The sequence below is a fragment of the Opisthocomus hoazin genome, chromosome 8 (genome assembly GCF_030867145.1).
Source record: "Opisthocomus hoazin isolate bOpiHoa1 chromosome 8, bOpiHoa1.hap1, whole genome shotgun sequence".
Taxonomy (NCBI): Eukaryota; Metazoa; Chordata; class Aves; order Opisthocomiformes; family Opisthocomidae; genus Opisthocomus; species Opisthocomus hoazin.
Window position 1 is genome coordinate 63823390 of NC_134421.1, and position 21628 is coordinate 63845017.

General features: G+C 37.1%; 1 protein-coding gene and 1 long non-coding RNA gene across 12 annotated transcripts in view; one reads left to right on the plus strand and one right to left on the minus strand.

Annotated features, from left to right (window-relative positions):
* PCLO (piccolo presynaptic cytomatrix protein) overlaps positions 1 to 21628 on the minus strand; it is a 400793-nt gene that overhangs the window by 76316 nt on the left and 302849 nt on the right. For 6 of the 11 annotated variants that reach the window (XM_075428595.1, XM_075428598.1, XM_075428597.1 and 3 more), the window contains exons 11-17: positions 19292 to 19400; positions 18620 to 18687; positions 15761 to 15972; positions 10263 to 10313; positions 9322 to 9452; positions 7677 to 7703; positions 3882 to 3975 (exon numbers count right to left, since the gene is read on the minus strand). In XM_075428595.1, the coding sequence (XP_075284710.1) occupies positions 3882 to 3975; positions 7677 to 7703; positions 9322 to 9452; positions 10263 to 10313; positions 15761 to 15972; positions 18620 to 18687; positions 19292 to 19400 (692 nt within the window). Of the gene's footprint in view, positions 1 to 3881; positions 3976 to 7676; positions 7704 to 9321; positions 9453 to 10262; positions 10314 to 15760; positions 15973 to 18619; positions 18688 to 19291; positions 19401 to 21628 lie in introns of those variants that run through there. The other 5 variants (XM_075428596.1, XM_075428594.1, XM_075428603.1 and 2 more) reach the window with 5 other exon arrangements.
* Positions 1 to 21628, plus strand: part of LOC142362209 (uncharacterized) — a 76207-nt gene that overhangs the window by 52730 nt on the left and 1849 nt on the right. The window contains exon 7 of the long non-coding RNA XR_012764807.1: positions 15793 to 15982. This is a non-coding gene — a long non-coding RNA (uncharacterized LOC142362209). The remainder of the gene's footprint in view (positions 1 to 15792; positions 15983 to 21628) is intronic.

Sequence of the window (21628 nt, forward strand, 5' to 3'; positions counted from 1 at the left end):
ATTTGCTTTTCTGAAGATACATTTATGTACCACTATTGAAGGCAAAGAACACTCAATGGCTAGTGATTTTAAAAGCAGCCATTATATCATCACAGCAAAGTAGGTTCTGCCGAATATCATCCAGTTTTAGGTCATGAAGCCAGAAGTTCAGATCCCCATCAGGAATTTAACTGACAGCAATACTGAAATGAGTTGCAGAAACCCACCATCCATCTGACTGGGTTTCTGCAAGTGGGCAATGCACTAACAAGAAAATGAAAAAGTGTCCCTAAAAGGAGGAAAGTTGTTTGGTCCAGCTGATCTCATACATGTTGTGAATCTCATCTGAGTTCAGAGCATGTTATGAAAACAGTGTTACTAAGCCGTAACTAATTTCAGGCTTTGCCTTGTGGAAAAATAAAAAATAAATAAACAAACAAATAAATAAATAAAAAACCCTGATAAAAACCACCTAAAGTCATATTACTGCATGTGAACTTTAGTTAGCTTTAGGCTGCTGTGGACTACCATAATTTGAAGAAAATGAAGGAATATACAGGAACAGCCAATGCGGAGAATACTTTATCTTATAGAAGACATAACCAACACCACATGTACAGAATTGTCTCTTTCTTGTTTTAAATATCTGGAGATCACTGGGTGTTGTTACGCATAATGCAGGTCTGTGTAACTAGATATGCATTACTTGAAATATTTAATACATATTTCTTGAAAATCTCATGTAATTCATGACTAGAGAAAAGAAATAATTTTCATAAAATTTTGGTTTTCTCCTGTGCTGAAATTAAATTCTTATAATTAATTCAGAAAAAATATAAAAATTGCAGTCTCAGTCAGGATATTTGATGAGTAGAAGTGAAGGTGTTGTATTAGATCATACACTATACTTCTGTGTGTTTGCATTCATATTTAACATTTTATTGTATTCTTCTCCACATTGTACTTGAGTATGCGGGAGGACAAAAAGACTTCTGCTAGATCACTTGGAAACTTACTTTCTCTTGTCCAAGATATTAAGTAAGATTTAGGTACCAACACCTTACTGATTTATAAGAAAGCTTTTCTTACTTTTGGAAATAAGACATAGGTTCCTACTTCACTCAAGGATTTTGAAAATATTCCTATTTTTAAATATACTACCTTCAATTTAAGGACGCGAGCTATAGCAAGAACTATTTGCTTTAATTATGTACAACCATCATTTAAGGAAATACATTTATCTGCTTTCTGACAAGTAAGAAATGGAGGCAAAGCAAGCCACACCTCCTATTGTGGTCATGCTTTACAGCAATGGCCTGACCAGCAACAGAAATTACATCTTTTACCATCTTCTCCTTAAATCATTCTCATGCTGTCTTTCATGCTCTGAGTAGGTATTTGACTTGAGTTAGCAACTAATATACAATATTTGTAATGTGTGCACTTGGCCTTCCTCTCAAACTTTAATTTTCTTCACTTTATTGCTTAACAAAAAGCTTAAATTACTAAATATTCACAGTTTAATTTTTTTTTCATCAGCTGTATAAGTAGTAGAATTTGCTGTGTGATAAAACTAATCATTCTGACCTTGAAAAAGTCTGTTTTATTTCAAAGAGTGATCTATTCCCATAATTATTTTCACTTTAATTTCAGCTAGGTTATGAAAGAGAAGAGGAAAATGGAAAATTGTACAACCAGCTAAAGTCTAGACAGTGACATTGAAAGAACTACATTAGGAAATATTTAATAATGCTTATTTGCAGTCAGAAAGCAACACATGCTTTGATGGAGGGAAAGGAAATGCTCCTTTGAAAAAATAATGTTTACAAAGATTCATGAATATATGTTAGGTTACAACTGCTAACTCTATAACTTAGTATATGATGCAGTTTACTGTCTGGTCATCAGAACATTCACTCTAAGTCTACCACAAATATTGTTTTGTACTTCACGTTCCTAACTGTTTTGAAATATCCATCCATGAGAGTTATGAGAGCAAACAATATGCTGTTGCATAGTGATAGTTTTTCAAAGTGTAGAGGGTACTTACCATTGGCATATACTTATTTGGTGATTTAGAAATGTGCTTTACTGTATATTCTTTAAGTCAGGCACTGAATTTTATAGGAGAAGAATCACTCACATAAGTATCTTATCACGAGATACAAGCCATCGAAAGGTCTGGAAGGGAACACTATTCCCTGCACATATTTCTATGTGACAAGAGGATAAAATATACAACATATGTGGTGCTCAGACAAAGCTTACACACTGCTAATCATAAGCACTGCATAACAGTCTCAGAGGAAGGGAAAAAGCAGTAGATTTGCAAATAGAATGCAAAGGTTCAAAGAATTCAGTATGTGACCTAAAGGAAAATTACATCAAATAATGTTCAGAAAACTGACATCAAAGATACCAGATTTTCTGACATAAAAATCTCTGTTCAAGAAATCCCAGACTAAGATCACAAACCAATTTAAAATCACCAGCCATTGAATGTCCAATGCCCAAGCACTCTTAATTACAGCTCTGCGAAATGTCACAGCAGAACCTGAAAGCAAATTAACTGAAGAGTCTTTCTTAAATGGAAAGCACTGTTTGGAAATATTGCGAAGACTTACCAAACCTTTTCACAATGCCCAGAAGACCCAGGGTTTACACTGCAGCTAGACAAACATCACAGGGGTTTTTTTCTGACACCTGCACTGTCATTGAGCTACCATTTATGCAAACCTACACGAAACAGCATGCAAAACCCAGCAAACTGTAACCTCTACATACAACAGGGTACCTCTGAAGTAAATCTGAGCTACTGCCTGTTAAATAAATATATGTATACTATGTGAGCAACCATGTAAGTCCTTCTGTAGGAAGGACTTTTGCTCCATGCAAAAATTACTATCTTAATCTATGATCCTCCCAATGAACAAGAAGAACGAATAATCAAATTTTAAGTTAGGAAGATAATATTGAGGTCTTGATGTTGTATTGGAGAATTATATTAAAAGCTTTGGGAAATCTAATCACTAAAGAATCTGATTATTCTGGGCTTTTTTAAGAAGTACTAAAAGATTAGGTGGCCTTGAAAAATGAAGCTGAAAGTATCAAGAACAAAACACCAAGAAAGGCAAAAAGATTTAGGATTGCATACAGATCCATTATTCTATAAAATATACTTCATAATTTTAACAAATGGACTGATCATCGTTTGGCTCATTATGCCTCTTTCAGATGGTAAAAAAAGTCCCTTTAAAAGGGGAGATGAAGAAAAAGAGGACCCAATTACTTCATACTGCCTCAGTTAACCCTGTTTTTCAGTTCAAGTTAGGAAGCCACCAAGTAACAGAGAAGAATTCCACAGACTTCTTTCCCAGATGTGAGTTAAATCTTTATATATCAAGGAAATGAAATATCTTCTAAATGTTTTTCAGGTGATTCATATTTCAAGCCTGTTGCTGGTAAAACAAAAAATGTATCTCTACATTTGATAAATATTTTTGAATAAGAAAATTGTAGGACGTGTTCTGTGTGAGCTTGCATGACTTTTGGAACAAAGAGTGACAGTGGTTTCTGCATTTACTTCAGAAACTTGTTTTAATTTATTGCCTCCCTGGATCCAATTATCATTTTTTAAATTGCCACATCTGTATTTACGATATGATTACGAGTCTCATCCCCACAAATTACCATTTTTATGAGTAGAAGGGACAAGAAAAGAGTATTGATAAAGTAACCTCTACCAGAGGTAAGGAAATAGTTCCAAATTTCACCGAAATTTGGCAAGATTTTATGGGGGTTGACAGAACTGCCAGTAGCACTGCTCCCTTCATAGTAAGCACTGCAGATCACACAAATAACAAAGCAGCAAATTACACTGAACAGTACTACCAGTCACGCACCTGCTCCACAGAGATATTTTTATAAATGACCGTCTGATTCCACTCAGGATTCAAGCTTTTCTGTACATACTTAGTTCTCCGCTTGTACTCAGCGCTGAATTTGAACAAAGGAAGGAAACATTACATTAACAATCTTTTGTTTCTTTCAGTTCTAGTGCAAAAAGTCACCCACAAATCAAAAAGCAGAAAAACAATGGAACTGCATCCCTTATTTCTGCAACAGCTGAGGGTTACAAGAGGACAATGACAGCCTTTGGGTTTTTTTCATTAGTATGCTTTCCTGACATGGTCTTTTAAAACATCTTCTGGCTCTTCAGCAGGCTAGCTCTGCCTACAACCATTTCAACATAAAGCATCAGTCAGCACATGCATATATGCTTTGTTCCCTCATTGTTGATGTTGGACTCTGATTATAAATTGAAGTGATAATGCATTGATTTCTTTTCCAATATCATCGTCCTATTAACACTTTAAAGTATCATGAATCCATTATAGTTATAGGTTACAGTCTCTAATTGCAGGAGTCCCGTCTCACTAGAACTTTTAATGAATGTCATGGGGTAAATAATATCCTGCTAATGTTAGAAACACTAATTTCTTATCCATCCTGTTCTCTGCCTATACCTCTAACTGTACTGGAAACAAATATAAAAGTGCACCAAGCTCATGATTGTTTCTATCAATAGTCAAGAATATAAAGTTTGACTGCATAATCTATTTTTAAAAACAATCAGTAGTGCTTTCTATTGTGCTTTGCATTTCCTGAGTATGCAGAAAGTAATACACTAATGTTTAACAGAATATGGGTTCATCAAGTTTTTTGAGCTTTGATGTCATATTTTCTTCCATTCTAATTTTAATTTCATATCAGTTTTAATGAACATCTCAAAAGAAACGGGGAGGAGAACATGAGAAGCTTTTAATACTTTGAAAATCCAAGAAGATATTGAGTAAATACCGTCTTTTTGCTAGTCTGCAAGTCAACTTCCCTTTGTCTCCTGTTCAGACCTCCCATACATTAAAGGGCTTACGTGTTCTATCTATTCCTAAATCAAATGTGCCCAGGACTGTTCTCCAGCACTAAGGCCAAATGCCACAGAATGACCTGTATCTGCCCTATTAAATGGTCTTATGGTTCTTGCACATTAATTTTTGGTAGAGTGCTGTTCTCCTGATTCTCATTTCTGACTATTGATTGAACCGTGCTTTGGTTCACAGTGTGGCACGGTCTGAGTGCTAATGAACTAGATTCCTTTCATATGAGATTAACTCAGAAGATGAACTCCAGGGGCTCATTTAATCAGCTAGTCACTAATGCTGTAGCATGCACGGTACCGAATTGGAGCGGGTCTGGATTAAGGTTATGTGAAAGATGCATGCATTTTACTGACGCATATACGCCAATGTCAGGTGTTCAGCACCAGCAGTTTCACTCTACAAACTCAATTCTACTGCACAATGCTCTCCTCTAAATATTCTGGAATGTGTAGTGACCTTTTCCTGCAAAAGGGGATGGCCATACTCAAGTTGCCTACTACATTGATATCGTTTAATGAAAGGGACTTGCAGTTATTCTTGCTCTTAAGTTTTGCTCTAGTGATTCTATGCAGTTCCTTTTATTTTCTTGCAAAACATGCTATCCACTGTCTTCCATTTTATCAAAAAATGTGAAGGGCATTGGGACCCATGAAACAAAATATCTATCCACTTCTGCTATGATAAGAAAGCAGCAACTCCCACAGTTCAATCACTTCTGTCAGGCACAGCATACAATGGTATATTATTGATAAAAAAAATGAGGCTTCCTTTTTCTTGTACGTCAGTAACAAAAGGATGAATTAAAATCTAGGGGGACCAAGACCATATAAAAAGAAACTCACACAAAGTTATTTCTTTGCATCTCTTGGAAGGAAAGCTGAAATACAAAATCTGAATCCTTTTGGAAACCAGATTTTGATGGCAAATCCTATTAATTAATGCACTTAATTTTTTTAAGCACCTCGGTAGCCTTATTTTCCCACTTTCTGATCTGTGAAAAGAATCCTATCATCCAAAGTATTAATGAGATTTGACTGAACCGTATGGAGACATGGGACACTGGCAAGTGACAGCTGGGCTGGCAGCACCTCTCTCTTTCTAGGCTCCAGGTACTCCTCAAATTGTCTGTTCTGATGAACTATTAATGACATATTAACTTATCCAAACTTGTCCTACACCCAGAATAACTCATTTACTTCTTACCTTAACTAAGTCGAGGTAGTATTACTTGGGTCTGTCTAAATGTCATATAATCTATAGGTTTTGAGGAACTGATATACTTTCATCTTTTTGAACAAAGCAGGAAAGGATCCTTTGTGCACTGAACCAAGAAAATTACACCAAGACATTCTCTTGCCTCTCCTGGATTTCCTTTTGCAATATTACAGCTTCGTCAGCTTGTCAAAATTTCTGATTCTTTTCAGATATATGTGAGAAGGTGATTCATGCAGTGTGGAGTTTCAGAGCTGGCAGTGGCAAATGTAACTGTTGTTACTGTGGTAACTCTGGAGTATTTCCACCTGAAGTCCATAGAGTATCTGGATCTAAAGTGGCAAGGGTGGCATTAGCCCCCATTCATGTACCCTATGGTCTGGATCTGTTGCAGAGGGAAGCAGAAGACCTTGAGCACTTCTAAGGAGGCACAGACAGCTGAAGCTGGATGGCAGCTGGTTTCTAGACCTCTGAAGGGAAAGATCTGGCGAATACATGAAATTCATATAATCAATGCACCTTCCCCCCAACAGCTGTGATTAACAGATGGAGATGCTTTAATAAAATGCATTCATTAATCCAGTCTATACCTAGCATGAAATAAATTGCACTTCAAATTCACAGACTATGTTGTGTGAAAAAATACGAACTGCATTACTCTTTTCTTTATCATTTCTCTATGCTTCCCTAATTATAGTTTATTAATACAGAATACAATTACAAGTACAATGAAAAAAGTAGAATAGAATAACTGCATATAAAATGTGGCATTGAAACACATTCATTAATTAATTTCATTAATGAAGAAATAGGCTGATGACAGAGAAGATCTGTTTAGTAAAATTTATCTGTTGACTTGCTTGGTCAGGTTTCTAGTTTTAAATAAGTTTAGAATTAGGGCTGAATTATTCTTATGCACAGCAGTTATTACATACTTAGCCTGGGCGGATATTAGCATATCTTGAGAATGGAGTTTATCTTATGTTTCCAATTCCAGGAAGCACTAGCAATTTTAATAACTAGAAAGTCAGCTTTGTTTGCCACAAATAGCCGTTTATCTGGTCAAGCAGCTTTAAAGCCAGCTGGGCAATTATCTAGAATTCTGTCTGGCTTTAATGTCTATACACTGTGCAAGGTGTAGAGAAAAATATTTCATTTCACTTCTAAACAGCGCATGTTTCTTGGAAGTAACATCAATCAAAATTTTGATACAAGTTCACAGTTAATTATTTTGCAGCTTTCTATGAGTGAGAATGAATTTGTAGACATCTCTGAACTAAATTCTTCCAAATTTCAAAAGAAATTATGATTATCATCAGAGTTTGGCCTAGAGTCTTACTGCATTGAGGAATATTATATGTTTATATTGTTTCTGGTTTCTTCTGGCCTTGAAATGGGATTTATTAAAGAATGAACAGCAAAACCATGCTGCAATTGTGTATCATCAAAACTCCAGAAAAATCTATGGTTCAATGCACAGATTTATCATAATACCATGCACACATACAAAAAGGAAAGAATAAAATGGAAGATAGGACACCCTACCTTGCATTTTGGACAACCATAACTTGTCTGCATACCCAGCATTTACAGAGTTAGGAACATAGAGGAAGCAGCGTGAGAGAAAATGAGAACAGAGATGAAAGAAAACATGTGAATAATGGGTAGTTTCCAATATCAGAATCAAAGGAAATAGAGGCAATTAGATGAATAAGAAATCTAGCATGGACTGAACTACATATAAAAGATATTCAGTAGCAATTCATGTTTCTGCTTTTAGAAACAAGTTTGGCACTTTTGAGGAGCTCTTCATTTTCATTATTCCCTAAAAAGCCCCAAGTTTCACGCAAAACCGTAACATTGCCATATTTTAAAATTATGAACTCAAACAGAACTAAAATCCAAATTCTTCCTAGCTTGGCCACAATTTTAAACCTGTACTTGGATCTGGGGTAGACCTCTGCCAGGTTCACATCTCTCTAGTTCAAAGCCTTATTTCTACATCAGTGGATGTATCTGCAAAATTCTGATAAGATTGATTTGACAAGTATTTTACAAGACTCTTAGGTGCATTAAAAAACCCCTCAAGATTTAGGATCTGTTCCCATTATATTCAGTAATAGCTTTGGGTCCAGTGCCAGTGAACAATCTTGAATGTTGTATAGCTAGAATTAGCAAACTACAAAAGAATACGCTTGCTTTTAGTTGTACCATTCATGTGTCTTTAGTGGTACTTGTCCACGTGCCAAATGCTGAACTGTGACCTGAGCATCCACTTTCCTGTTGCTTTGAATAGAACAGAAACACAGATTTTAAGTTGCTTGGTCCTAGACTAAGAGTCTTTTAGGGTGAATGTTATTACACAAGCAGGGAAGTTTGCAGGAACTTTCTTTGCAATTTAAGGTCTGATCCATCAGCTTTAGATCTATTATTGTGTCACTGAAGTCAGCAGATTTATTATAACCATGTATATTTTTGCATTCATATGGCATTCTGCAACTTAAGGGAAAAAAAAGAGTTACAGTATTGCTGATACAGAAGCTTATTTTTTAAAGGAAACACTAATGAGCTATTTGTAATTGCAGAGTCTAAAAAAGCAATGGTCTGTGAAAAAGTGATTAGTGATTTATATAGTCATAAGATACAAAATTACCAGAATTTCTAAAATCACGTGTTAGCTCTTCAGAAAAAACTCATAAAAAATCACACAGAATGAATGTTTTCTATCTAGTATTTATCAAGTTCGATATTATACTGCAACCTTAAATTTGTCTCAGACGCTATAATTCTCTGTGTTTGCAAATCTGTCCCAAATTCGTCTTGAGCTGAAGCAACAATTCCATTCTAACCTTAACATGTAGCTTTCTGTATTACAGAAAGTATTATGTGTATTTAGTACATTTCAGCAGTCCGTTGTTCGTTTAACACATATTATTACGTGTATTAGAATTTTATATGGAAATATGAACAAAAAACTTAATCTGTAAGAAAGATCACGAAGTCCCTGCGGTCATTAGCAAAGTACACACAGCCTCCTGGGAATAGGATCTGGCTCTCTATTAAGATTCCATCATTTGTCCTGGTGTTGTATCTGGATTTTCTACAGCAGTAACTCTCAGTTCTGCTTATTAGTGACAAGTAATAAACCCAAATAAAAGAAAGTTCAGGTTAAAATTTCTCCTACACTTACCCTCTCCCTGGAAGAAGATAAACTTTAACAAAGGGGTCAGAATAGCCATTGTTGTCTCTGGGAACAAGGTTTCTTGCCTGAAGGATGTGGATGATAAGATTGCCAAGGTGTTTGTCATAGTTGATTTGAAGCTAGGGAATGCATTAAAATACAGTAAGATTATTTGTTCTTTTTACTTCATAAATTATTCAATACCTCTCCAAAATCCTTTGAAAAAAATGATTTTAGATGTTTACTTTGGCTTTCAAAGTCTGTCAGTACTAGTTTAAAAAAAAAAAAAACAGAATTGATCTATTCCAGTCAGGAAAAAGAAGCTGAAATTTGAACCCTTGATACTATTCTGAGCAATAGCCATCTTATTGGGTAGGAATTACACAAATTCTGACTATCTGGAGCCGAAGCCTGGGAAGGATGTTATAATACTATGGAAAGACCCTTAGTAATAGTATAAGAGAGAGGGATGAATTAAGGAAACAAAAGACAGAAATCTATAGGAAATTAGGCTCTATTTATTCTGCTGCTCCCATTTCCATTGTTTCTATAAGCCAGAGTGAAAAACTAGAGTAAAAGACTAGAGAACAAAAAACTTGGCATTGCATAGAAATAAATCCACTGCACTATGAGAAACCCACAGTAGTCTTTGCTTAAATGTAAAGAGTCTGGGAATTTCTGAAGTAAAGCACAATAAATGTCCAAAGATTAAAGATTAAAAATAATTTCACTACATTTTTAGTCCTTTCAGGAACAGCAGCATTTTCGGTTCTTTTGTTTGTATTTCACAAGTCAGCTTTAAAAACAGAGGTGAAAATCTAGCACTGAATTGCGTTTCAAGGTGTTTAGCTGAAGGAGAAATCAGTTAATGGAGAATGTTTCTGGAAACTTATTGATCAGAAATATGCAGCCAGTAACAACAATCTACACAGCAAAACCTACATCTTTACCTGAATTTCTCCAGTGACTGGATGGGAAGCAGACTTTGTAGTTTCAGTGGGCTGCCAGATTAAAACACATAAATAAATACATAAGTACACACTCACAAATATACACATATGCATATTGGAAATAATAGATTTTCGAAGTTAACTTTTTTAACAGATCTTGTTTTTGCTGCTGTATTGCCACTTATTTTTAAAAGCTGCTGCTTAGTTGTGTCCAGTTTGTATGCTCAAAACTAACAGTTCTGGTATTTCAACAACCCAGCCATTTTGATCGGCCTTCATGCAAGTGCAGAATCAGGCAAACTGAACACCATAGTCTCCGCAGTCTGAGCAGACTGGTCATGCAGGGAGACATGGGGAGAGAGAGACATATAGCATTAGCACTGTCTAAAAATAAGTGAATGTTGCAGAGAGAAAGCAAATACTATGTCAAGCACAACACAGCCATACTTCTGTTGAAAGGCAAAGGTTACACTAGTTCAAATGGAGTTTAGGTGAAAGTGGGTAGAAAGAGCGTAAAGAATGGTACTAAAATTGAGTGATGTGTATAAGTGGACTTCACAGTTGCAAGCCTTCTCATGTAATATTTTTTGCTTTATTCTGTGTTTTCTGATAATCAGTTCATCTACACCACTTCATCTTTAAATTCCTCCACACATTTTCATGATATGAAATTTAAATTTTCTGTCCCCCCCTTCATGATGCTGTATAATCTTGCCTGTTTCTCTCTGTTCTCTATTGCTGAGCTTTTCTAGGCTGCTGACAAAGGCAATAAAATCCTCAGTGTCTTTTTTTTTCTCTTTTTTCTTCCTTTGTGTTTGTTGGTAGTTGGAAAATGATACCACCATTTGCTTTAAAACTGGACTCTCAAAAATATGCTGGTTTGTTAAACGATGGTGCCCTTGAGCCACCCTGGACATACCTCTAATCTGCAAGCCATCAGTCAAGCAAGAAAGCTCTCTCTGGTTCAGTAGCAGGATTTGAATATTTTTTGCATTCTCTCCACATCTGCTTCCTTTGTTGATGCAGCAGAAAACAAAGGCTGCAAACAAGGACACCCTCACTGTTCTCGGAAGACTGATCTAGAAAGCGTCTTTTCCTATTTCTCCAGATGTGACCAGCAGCCTGATATATTATTCTGTGTAATTAGGATTTCTTTCACTTCCTGAGAAGAGTAAAACTCATCTGCTTCTTTTGTGCTGCTTTATGTTCCATAAATATCCTTAGAGATTTTCTCAGGATTTTGGATATGAATTGTTTTAAATTAGGCCAATGCAGAGCCTATGTCTCCCTGACCAGAGCGTGAAGTTAAGGTGATGCGCTACCTTTTTCGTGTTTGTGGTGAAGAAACATCCCCTTAATCACTCAGGTCTGAAGACCAGAACTAACCAGAAAAATCCCAGCCAAACACTAGTACAACAGAAAACAAGGGAGAGAAACAGCCCAAACCTGCATGTTACTTAGTTGTATTCACTGTCTTGTGTTGCCTTATTTTTGTTTTACATGCTTTACCTGGCCTTCTAGATGTGTTTCTTTATGAAAATATGCTTTTTCAGAAAATATTGTGTTGATTTTTCTGGAAATGCATGTACCTTTCAAAAATAATTTTTAAATTGGCTTTTCTTGGTATCTTACAAAGCTTTTGAAGAAGTGTAATCACTCTAACAGCTAAAAAAGACCATCAACAGTTTACAAAATGTTCTGAATCTTAAATGGTATTTTAGATTGACAGCAAAGTTCTCCTAAAACTTGTTTGGTCCTTGAAAGCAGAATTTCAAAAAGAGAATTTCACTCCTTTTGCCAAAGACAGAGACCTACCTGAGCATCATGCAAAAATTCAAAGTAGGGCTTAAAAGGATTACATTTGTTGTACTTTATCTCTACAAATGGATTTTAGCATACTTTAGTAGTTCTGACACCAGTCTGTACTAGCACTGACAGTACTGACAATGCTACAAAATAACACTGAGTTAGCTGTGCCAGGGCTGCGAAATCACTGCTGGATACTCTAAGTGGTCTAATTTTTCAGAAGTTTGAATAGCAAAAATAATAAGTTTGTCCACCCCAAATATCATGTAAAACAGAATGTACTAGTATGAATACGGTAGAGTGAGTTCAGAGAAAAGGGATGTGATTCAGGATATTAGATATTTTGTTTTCTCTCTGATGTCAGCAGATTTAAACCTGACCATGAAGGACTACCCAAATATTTCAAAGAAACTTGAATAATTTAGTCTGAAGAGACCTCTCAAGGTCATCTGATCCAACCACCAGCTCAGAGTTGGGCCAGCTTTGAAGCTGGATCTGGATTGAAAGACAGAGATGAAAATAAGTATCTTTCTTTATCAGAAGCTCAGTGAGGTTTAATTTGAGAAGTAGGAAAAGCATTTCACTGCTGTCTTCTTTAGGAGCTAAAGTATCAGAGGATTTAGAAAAACAACTCATTCTTCAAGTTACAAAGACAATTAAATGTTTCTATAGTGCATTTACATCCTGGATGTAATCTGCACCACAGAATGATTATGCATCTACATTACAAAAGAAACAGGTCTGCACAGGATAGAGTCAGCTCAAGGCTCCCAAAGGTTAAATCTCTCCTGTGATGGCCAATCTAATTTCATTCTAATTTTGATACTCCCTGCATGCACTCACAGACCGTGTGTGCTTTGTAATGCCATCACACCTGCTGGAGAACTTACCATGATTTGAACCCTGTTAATGCCAGGCTCTGATGCTATGAACTATCTGTATTAACAGGACATACATTAAATATGACAGAATCAGAACTGCAAAATATCAAAGAGATTCTTACAAAATTTCTGGTGTATATATTCTATACAAAAAGCTTAAAAATAAAAAAAAGTCTTACTAGCTGAAAATAAGTACAGTAACAAAAACAAGGTCTAGGCAGTTTGGATATTTAGTCTGTCATGATACTTTGGCAAGGCTGCAGCTGCCTAGAAATGCTGTCAGCCCAAGGCAGAGAGCCGTTCCAGAAGGGATGAGCAGTAGCTTTTTCTTCTAAGAGAGCTCAGCACCATTATAAACTTGGCCTGCAGTCAATGACCAGAAACAATACAAGTCAACAAGAGCTACGTCTGTGATGAAAGAAATGCCTTGCAATGTGATTTTCAGAAATAAGGAAAGAATGTTTTAAATATTTACCTGATTAGTTTTGACTTTTGCATCCCCTACATAAAGGCATTATTTTTAATATTTTTTTGTTTCATCCTTATAAGCCTCCAGCTGAATTTTCATAAAAGATTACTAAATTCTCTGTGAAGAAGAAAATGAAATTTATGCATCTAACTTTAGGTGTCCTGCTACAGAGCCAAAGCTGGGAACCCAGTCTTCTCATGTGAGCAGGGAGAAGCACCTCTCCAGGATACACTGCACATCGAGGATTTATAGGTCTCCGTACACTGTGCAGTGAATTTCGGACTGTGATTCATCTTGTCACCGAAATCGGGAATAAAATTTCTTAACACCAATGTAGCATTAAAAAACAGGCTTTTTTTATTACAGTGCCGGATGCATGGGTGATCGCTTCTCCTAACTCGCATGCCATATGTTGCCTCACCCCAAGCTTATATAACTCTCTTACATGCATGTGCATGAAGTTTTTGCCGGAATGTTCATACATATTTATTCTGTCTCCTGGAACTAATTATCTTATTTGCATGTGGCCTGGGTCTCTGTGGGGCTTCCATGGGGTCCTCGATGGTCTCTGGTGGCCGTAGAAGTGGTACTTCTTAGTGTCCTTTCCATGAATTCTGAGTCTTTCCTCCGACATATGGTCATGAGTCGGCTCACTGAGAAGTTTGTGCATTTCTCAGGATCTCGGTGTCTGCTGATTTATCTGCACTTCTTTAGGATGTGCTTGTTACGTGTCCTTTGGTGCATTCCTGCCTGAGGCCTCTGATAGTCAGTCCTTTGTTTTTTTCTTAATCTTCGTGAAATTCCCCATCATTCCTGTACAACACGTACCCCTCCCATACAACACTCCATGCACCGTGTTTTACAACAGTCTACCCAAATGAAAGGGGTTTCCATGTAGACAGTGACATCTGCACTGAGCCCTGCCCTCTCCTTTCTGTGCAGTGCCTGCACTTCAATGGCGGGTTTCATCCAGCCTCAGGAATTGTACTTCAGAAGTGCACTATTCTCACTGATAAACATAAAGCACATGGCAAACTAGTTCGTAGGTAGACGTATATAATATCTAGAGTAAGGTGTTGTGAAACCAACTCTTCACCTGATGATTAGGCAGTTCTGCCAGATCCCTGAAGTTAGCTTGCAGTAAATTTCGACCCATGGATTTAACTTACACATCAGAGACCTGAATTCGTTAATAAAAAGTCTATGGGAACTGTGGCAAGACAGAATTAATATCCAAAAAAACCCCTGATCATTAAACATATTTACAGTTTTCGCTAAATTGCTGGATGAAAGAGATTTTTGTGTTTCCCTTCATAGGAAAGTTATGCAAGCGTATTGAAGAGCTATCTGAAATGAGCCAGCACCATTTGCTGGTTTCTTTTGTACAGTACCTAACTTCTTTGTAGTTCAAAACACAGTTCAACAGCAAATACACAAACACAAACATATCAATAATGCAGTAGGAACTTGACAGTCCCAAGAAGGAACAAAGATACAGAGAAATAAATACCTAGAAATCAGGCAGTTTTGTAATGTGAAGCTTTACTTCCAATAGTAAGACAATGAGAAGCTGAGTATTCAGGATAGAAATCAGCTTTAGCTGTCCTTCAAATTGCTTGAGCAAATGCGGTCTTCACAGGATTGTTTTCCACTTCAAGTGTTAACTTTTTTGACACAAAATGCAAAAATGTGACAGATGACTTTAGGAGCTAGTTTTCAGTTTCAGCTGTGAAAAAATGCCACTAAATTCCCACTCGGCCCTTTCCAGGTGTGCAGGTGGGTGCACAAGGATAAAGAAGGTCATCTGAGAAATGGACTGAATGTGGCAAAGAAAATGAGAAATTATGCTTAACAAGTTCACAGGAATTAGCTAGTGACCAAACACATTTTGATGGTACATATATTTTTTATTTTTTCCTTGGCTTTCAGAGAAATTAATAATTATTCACAGCTTGCAACACTTCAAACAGTAGCTTAGTACAGAGGGGGAAATTATGGTGTCAGTAATATCAGCTGCTTCTGTGGAACTAGTACCTCACCATCATGTAGGAAGCACTTAAAAAGCAACAGCAAAAAACAGTGAAAAGGGTAATTATTTTTTTTAAATATTAAGTTCAAGAAACCTATTTTCAGAGAGGGCCCAATCTTTTACGACCTTGGAGAAATCACATAATCTCCTTTCCTTGTGTCCAAATTCTATATCTGAACAGCAATATTCATCACTGTCACAGAAATGAATTCATCAATATATGCTGTGATTTCTTGCTACACTAAAGAAGATAAATGGGCAATTTCATCTTGTCAGCAAAATGTTATTGCCACATAACTGAGAAGTTTCTTACCTTGCTGCTGTGCCGCTTTTTGCTCACTGAAGGAGAACCAGGCTGACCAGGGCTGGGAGCAGCACTGGAGGTGGCAGAAGTGGTTCCAGAGTGAACATGAGATCCCTTTTCCACTCCTGAGGAAGCAACCAGAGGTGACTGCTGTAGTGAAACCTTTTGGAGCTCTGCAGCCAGCTGCTTGGGATCAACCCCTGGGGACTTCGCTTTATCTACTGGATTAAAGTAAGAGAGCTTTGTGTTGATAATTGCTAGGACATTCAAATCCGTCTTGCTGTGGTACAGGGATAGGATAATAATCTTCAGAAATTTTCATATTGTCTGCTTGTATACTGTGAAGATGCAAAACACAACCTGTAAAAAATAGACATCTCCCCCACAATATCAACATCCCAATTAAAATCTTTATACTACACACTCTGTCAACCTGTGTTACTCATCTCACAAGTTTTCTGAGAAGATTATTCTCTAGTTGAAGAAAAATAGGCCTTGCTGATGATGTTGAACCATATCAGAGCAAATTACAGTTTTAAATACTGGCCTGTGCAAACTTTCACTGTTTGGAACGGGTGCAGTTTCACCAAGTATCTGGAATTTGTTGTAACAAGCTTTAATATCAACATTTTTTTTTTAATCAACTGGACATTCAATAAAACTGAATTCTGCTGCTGAGATAATTTATACAAAAAATAAAGAGAAAAGGGGCTCAAAACTTTAGCACTGCAGATAAATCAAAGCAAAAAAAATGCAAATGAAGAGTAAAAGCCCCGATTCGTCTTTCCTTATTACATACACCTATGTGAGGCATCTGTGGTAGGGGTCTGATTGCCCTCCCTGCTACCCGGGAATGAGTGGGGAGAAATTACCCTTTGTAGATGGCAATCTCCTTTTAACAGAAAAATGAGGTCAGGTAAGCTTCATAAGTGCCTTAAAGCATGTAGTGTTAAAAGAATACCAGGCTCAGCTTGCTTCCCAGGTTCTCAGAAGTATGAGAAGTTTTAGGCAATATGTTAGCCTTATCCTACCTGCTAGGCTGTGAGGTTTTTTTCTTTTTTTCTAGAGGGAATGGAGATTGTTCCTTTCCAAAGCACAGACAGTCTGCAAAACCTCAGAGGTAATGGCAAGAAAGACTTGGCTTGGCAGTCAGTAGGGACTCTACAGAGTTGTTCCAGATCAGAAGCCACTAGAAGATTGCTAGACTAGGATGAAGCATGCCTGAAGGAATGGGACAATTTACTTACCTGTCTGTTCTTTCTCATTTTGAGTTTTCTCCATTAATACAAAGTGTTATGTATTCTAGCTTCTATTCTTTCAAAAGACAATTTCAGTATCTATGAATGCCTTTGGTGTTTCTGATCTGATGACTAAGAAAAAAATTGTGGGTTGCTCTGCCCCAAAGCTCTGTCAGACTCATTGTTTGCCTTCAGTTAATACCAATAACATCCATTTTCCACAGAAGGTACCTCGATGGTAAGTATATTAACAGATGGCAAGAGTTACATGGTCAGAAAATGGAGGATTTAATCCTGGTAACTTGTGCACTGACTGATAAAAAAGCAACCACACAACCACAGAACTCGGAATGAACCCCTGAGAACCTGTGTAATACAGTCTTTCAATCTACACTGAGCTTGCTGAAGGGCTACATTACTAGTAAGATTGTGGATGTTGGTTCAAAGTCAGATTAGATACCACTAATACCATGATTAGAGTCTGCAGTCATGGTATTGATTGACTAGACGGGAATCTCCCCAAAAGCACTGCCATCTTAGAAGTCATGTAAACAAACTTCACACAAAGTACTTCCTGTTGCAGCCTTGTATCCTAGTATTTTCATCACTAATATCAGGCCACAAACCTTGTATTAAGCTAACATAGGTCTTACGACTTGGTGTGTGTTGTTTGGATCTGCTCCAGTTTGCTAGGAGCTTTGTTTTAGATTGTCTGGCTGCAACAGCAATTGTCTAATGACCAGATGGCTATGATCTTAACTTCTCTGAGTTATGCTTCACCTCGTATAACTGTATGGTATAATGCCCATTCTCAATATTTTTGATGTAAAAAGGCACAACTGTAATTGCACTGTGTACACTGAAGTACTTCTGCCTCCAGTGTAATAATGCAGCTCACAGGAACGTGGGCCAAGGTTGACAGCAGAATGCTACTAGCTTTGGCCCCAGGGCTACCAGCAACTCTCTGGGCAGTCCCTGACAGGAATGCAAACTCAGGAGCTGGGCAAAAGCAGTTTTAGGGGATCAGAAGGAGAAAAGCACAGGAACATATCACACACATTGTGTATGATATCCTGTCAAGTCATCTGTAATGCAGAGCTGCTGACTGGTGAGACAGATCCTGAAGCAAAGAGGAAGGAATCATCATCATCCACCTGCCAGCAAGGAGGAGTCAAAAACTTTCACCAGAAACATCACACTTCTCCCAGAAAGTTCCTCATGACACAGTCCACTTGCTGCAGTGCCCTCAGAGTGAAAGCCCTGCCCACAGGGCTCAAAGAAGCTGCTGAAGGGGGACCATTAAGCTACAATTATCTGTGGCATATATAGATGAAGGGGTAGCTAGCAGGAAGTTTTCCTTCCATAACAAATGTTAGCTGCAGTATTGTTTGTGAGATTTACTGTATTAATTAGATAGTGTTGACCGTGCCAGTAAGGATCGAACTGGGCTAATAATAATAGCCAACAATAAGTGTTTGGCTTTGTATATAAGATGTGGTCCCCTTTCTGCCCACGGCAAGATTTGGGATATAACATCTGAGCTTACAATGCTAATATCCTAGCTTATCTCACATCCAGTTTTCGGCTGCTACCCGGTACTACAATATCAAAGCAACAGTTTGTGGCTCACCTGCCCTTACTGGCTCGTGCAGCTCCAGGTGCTGGGGATTCTCAGAGTCTGAGAGCATGTTCAGGTCCCTAAAGAAAGCAACAAGAAGCCTGAGACAAAATAAACTCTTTCCTCACACCCTTATTATTGTATTAAGTAGATAAATGAGTAGTGGTTCATGACAGAAAGCAGCTCCCAAGCATGGCCCCTTGTTAGCTGATACATATTTGCAATGTTGTTAAAGAGCTGAGAAGAAAAGGTTCTTTTAAGGTGAAATCTTTAATGTATTGAATGCAAGTTTATACATTTCTCATGATGGCTAAATTACTGTCATCTAAAGGATACAAATTTCAATAAAAGTCCAGTTAGTGCTAAACTACGATCTTTTTCTAACCACAGTAAATTCAGTGAATTGTATGTGTATCAATGAGAGGAGATTGTGGCCTGACAACAGAGATATCATTGTTTCTAAAAGTATAATTACTAACATCTGCCTCAGCTTATCTTTCCTTATGGCTTAGAAAGAAAGAAAGAACAAACAGACCTCCCACACTCAGTGAACTCTTGCTAAATATTACATTGCTGCTTCGTGCTCACAAAGGTTCCACCTTAACAACTATAACTTTCAAAAAAAAAAAAAAAAAGCCATGAAAAGCCAAAAAAATGGAAACAGAAAGATGGGGAAAAACTCACAGTCTTACACATATTTCTGCTTCCCCACTCTGTTGAACAATAATGCTCTGGACTTCTTCGTAAGTTTTCCCAGTCAAGGGGATGCCATTCCATTCCAGCACCTGCATTCCTAAGAAAGCAAACCAGCATGAGGTCAAGTGCTCAGATTTTGACAAGGACGTCAGATAGACTGCTTTGACAAGAAGATTTGATGTGACATTCTGTGCATGTTTCTTAAATAGCACAACGCATTAACAAATCCCTTCCACTTCACACAGATTAGACTGCTGAATGTTATTGTTCCATCAGCTATAACTTACCTGTTAAAACAAGTTAATTCCTTGCTGATTCAAACCATACACACACTCTCAACAGTCTGGGGTGAAAGATATTGAAAAACTTTTTCAATATCAAAAACATGCACACCTACCAACACGGCAAAAAACCAAAACATTTTCTATATCAGGCATTTCTTGGTCAGTCATGGTCTTGGAAGAAAATTGTTCCCTACAGCAGCACATTGCTGTTAAGAAGATGAGCCTCAAAATGGGACTAAATTTATGAATGTGATTTAGTAATTGAAATACAGTTTTTCTACTTTGTCACTTAAAAAAATAAAAGATGAAGGTAGTTGGGCTGACTGATTTTAAATGAAAAATGTACCTCCACATTTCAAGCATCCACCTGGAAATATTCAGGTTCAAAATTTACTTCTGTATCTTTTCTTATAGAAAAGTGATAAAATGACAAAACAGCTGAATATAATTCTTTGTGGAAGATAGGAGCAGATCTGTGATAAACAGGCTGAAAAATACTGAATGTTGATCTAACCTGCTGCATCTTCCAAGTGTCCCAGGAGTGAGCCAGGGGGCTTGATATGGAGCAAGTTATCACTATAAGGAATTAATATGCTCAGTATTTCCGGAGTCAGTCCCTCTATAAGTCATGTGAGGTGTAGTCTGATAAGATGAGAAATCTATTGGTTATAGAAAAATTCTTACAAAAAGCAAACTGTAGTTTCATATCTGAGAGTTGCAACTCAGGTTCTGAGAGCTGAGTTCATATTTTGGAGGAGTTAGTCATAACAATGATTCGAAAGAGATTAACTTCTCGCTAATGTACAAATGTCAAAATCCAAGCCTCAGGCTCTAGAACAAAAATTTCTTAATGGGACAAGTTACTGAATTCTTAATAGTCCACTAAAAGCGATGTATTACAAAACATCTGAAAACCACATCATCCACACAGCAAGGAAAACCACAAACACTTAGCTTTCTACCACTTACACAGATAAAACCACGTCTTCACCTGGGTCACATTTGTATCTCAAAATCCTGTGCTGTTGAATATAACAAATGGGAAAAATAATGAAGTGAAATGTGGAGATAAACTCATAGGAAAACATACTGCTAAATAAAGTACAACAAAAATTGTTCATGGCATAAACCAGATGAAATTATTTGACAATGAAAGGATATGAGAAATAAAGACCCTAACTTTATATTACAAAATTTTCCATAGTATTCCATGAATTAGGATTTGAAATATCATATTTCCTTGTAACGTCTCTCAGTAAGAATTTATCATTTTGTTTGCAGCACATTACAGAAATACAAACTGTGAGAATGACTAAAAAGTGAAGCTCAGAAGGCAGTAAAGCCAGCTGCTTACTGCCAAAATAGATTTGTCTTTTCCTGAAATTTAGCCCCTTTCATCTACTAGCCATCATTCAAAAGCATGATCTTGCTTTTGCTTGTTAGAGCAGATCTAGTTCAAGCTCAGTTCCTCTGGAATAAAGCAACAGTAATTACGAATAAATGCAGCTGCCCCCTGATTTTTTGCCATATAAATATAATGGTGTACACTCTGTCTTTAGAAGCCTTCTAGAAAGGAAGGAACTGAAGTTATTTTTGTTTTCTTGTCAATGTGTGCCCTCCTAATGCTACCGTGGCATAGGATGTTGAGTGTGGCAGTATGAAACTCGAGTAAGACAAGCCACCACTTCTATGTATTAGCAATGAACAAGAATAAAACAGGGAAGCTGTAGATATTTGAGAAAGTGGTTAACATCCTTTTATTAAAAAAGAGCTTTGTTGACAAAATGCATCCAGCTACCTAGGTTTATCACACTCTGCTTGCGTGGCTTCAGAACATCAGGGAAGCCATAAGGCTATCATCAACAATATGCTTTAATCTAAAAGACCAGAAGGAAAAGCCCATCTGAGTGCCACTGCACTGCTGTGATTTGGAATTCAAGTCTCATTTCCACTGGTGGCAATTTCACCACTGAGTGTAGTGGCAGCGCAGTCACTCACTTGGTCAGTAAGACCAAGCACATATAAACAAAGCAGCAAACCG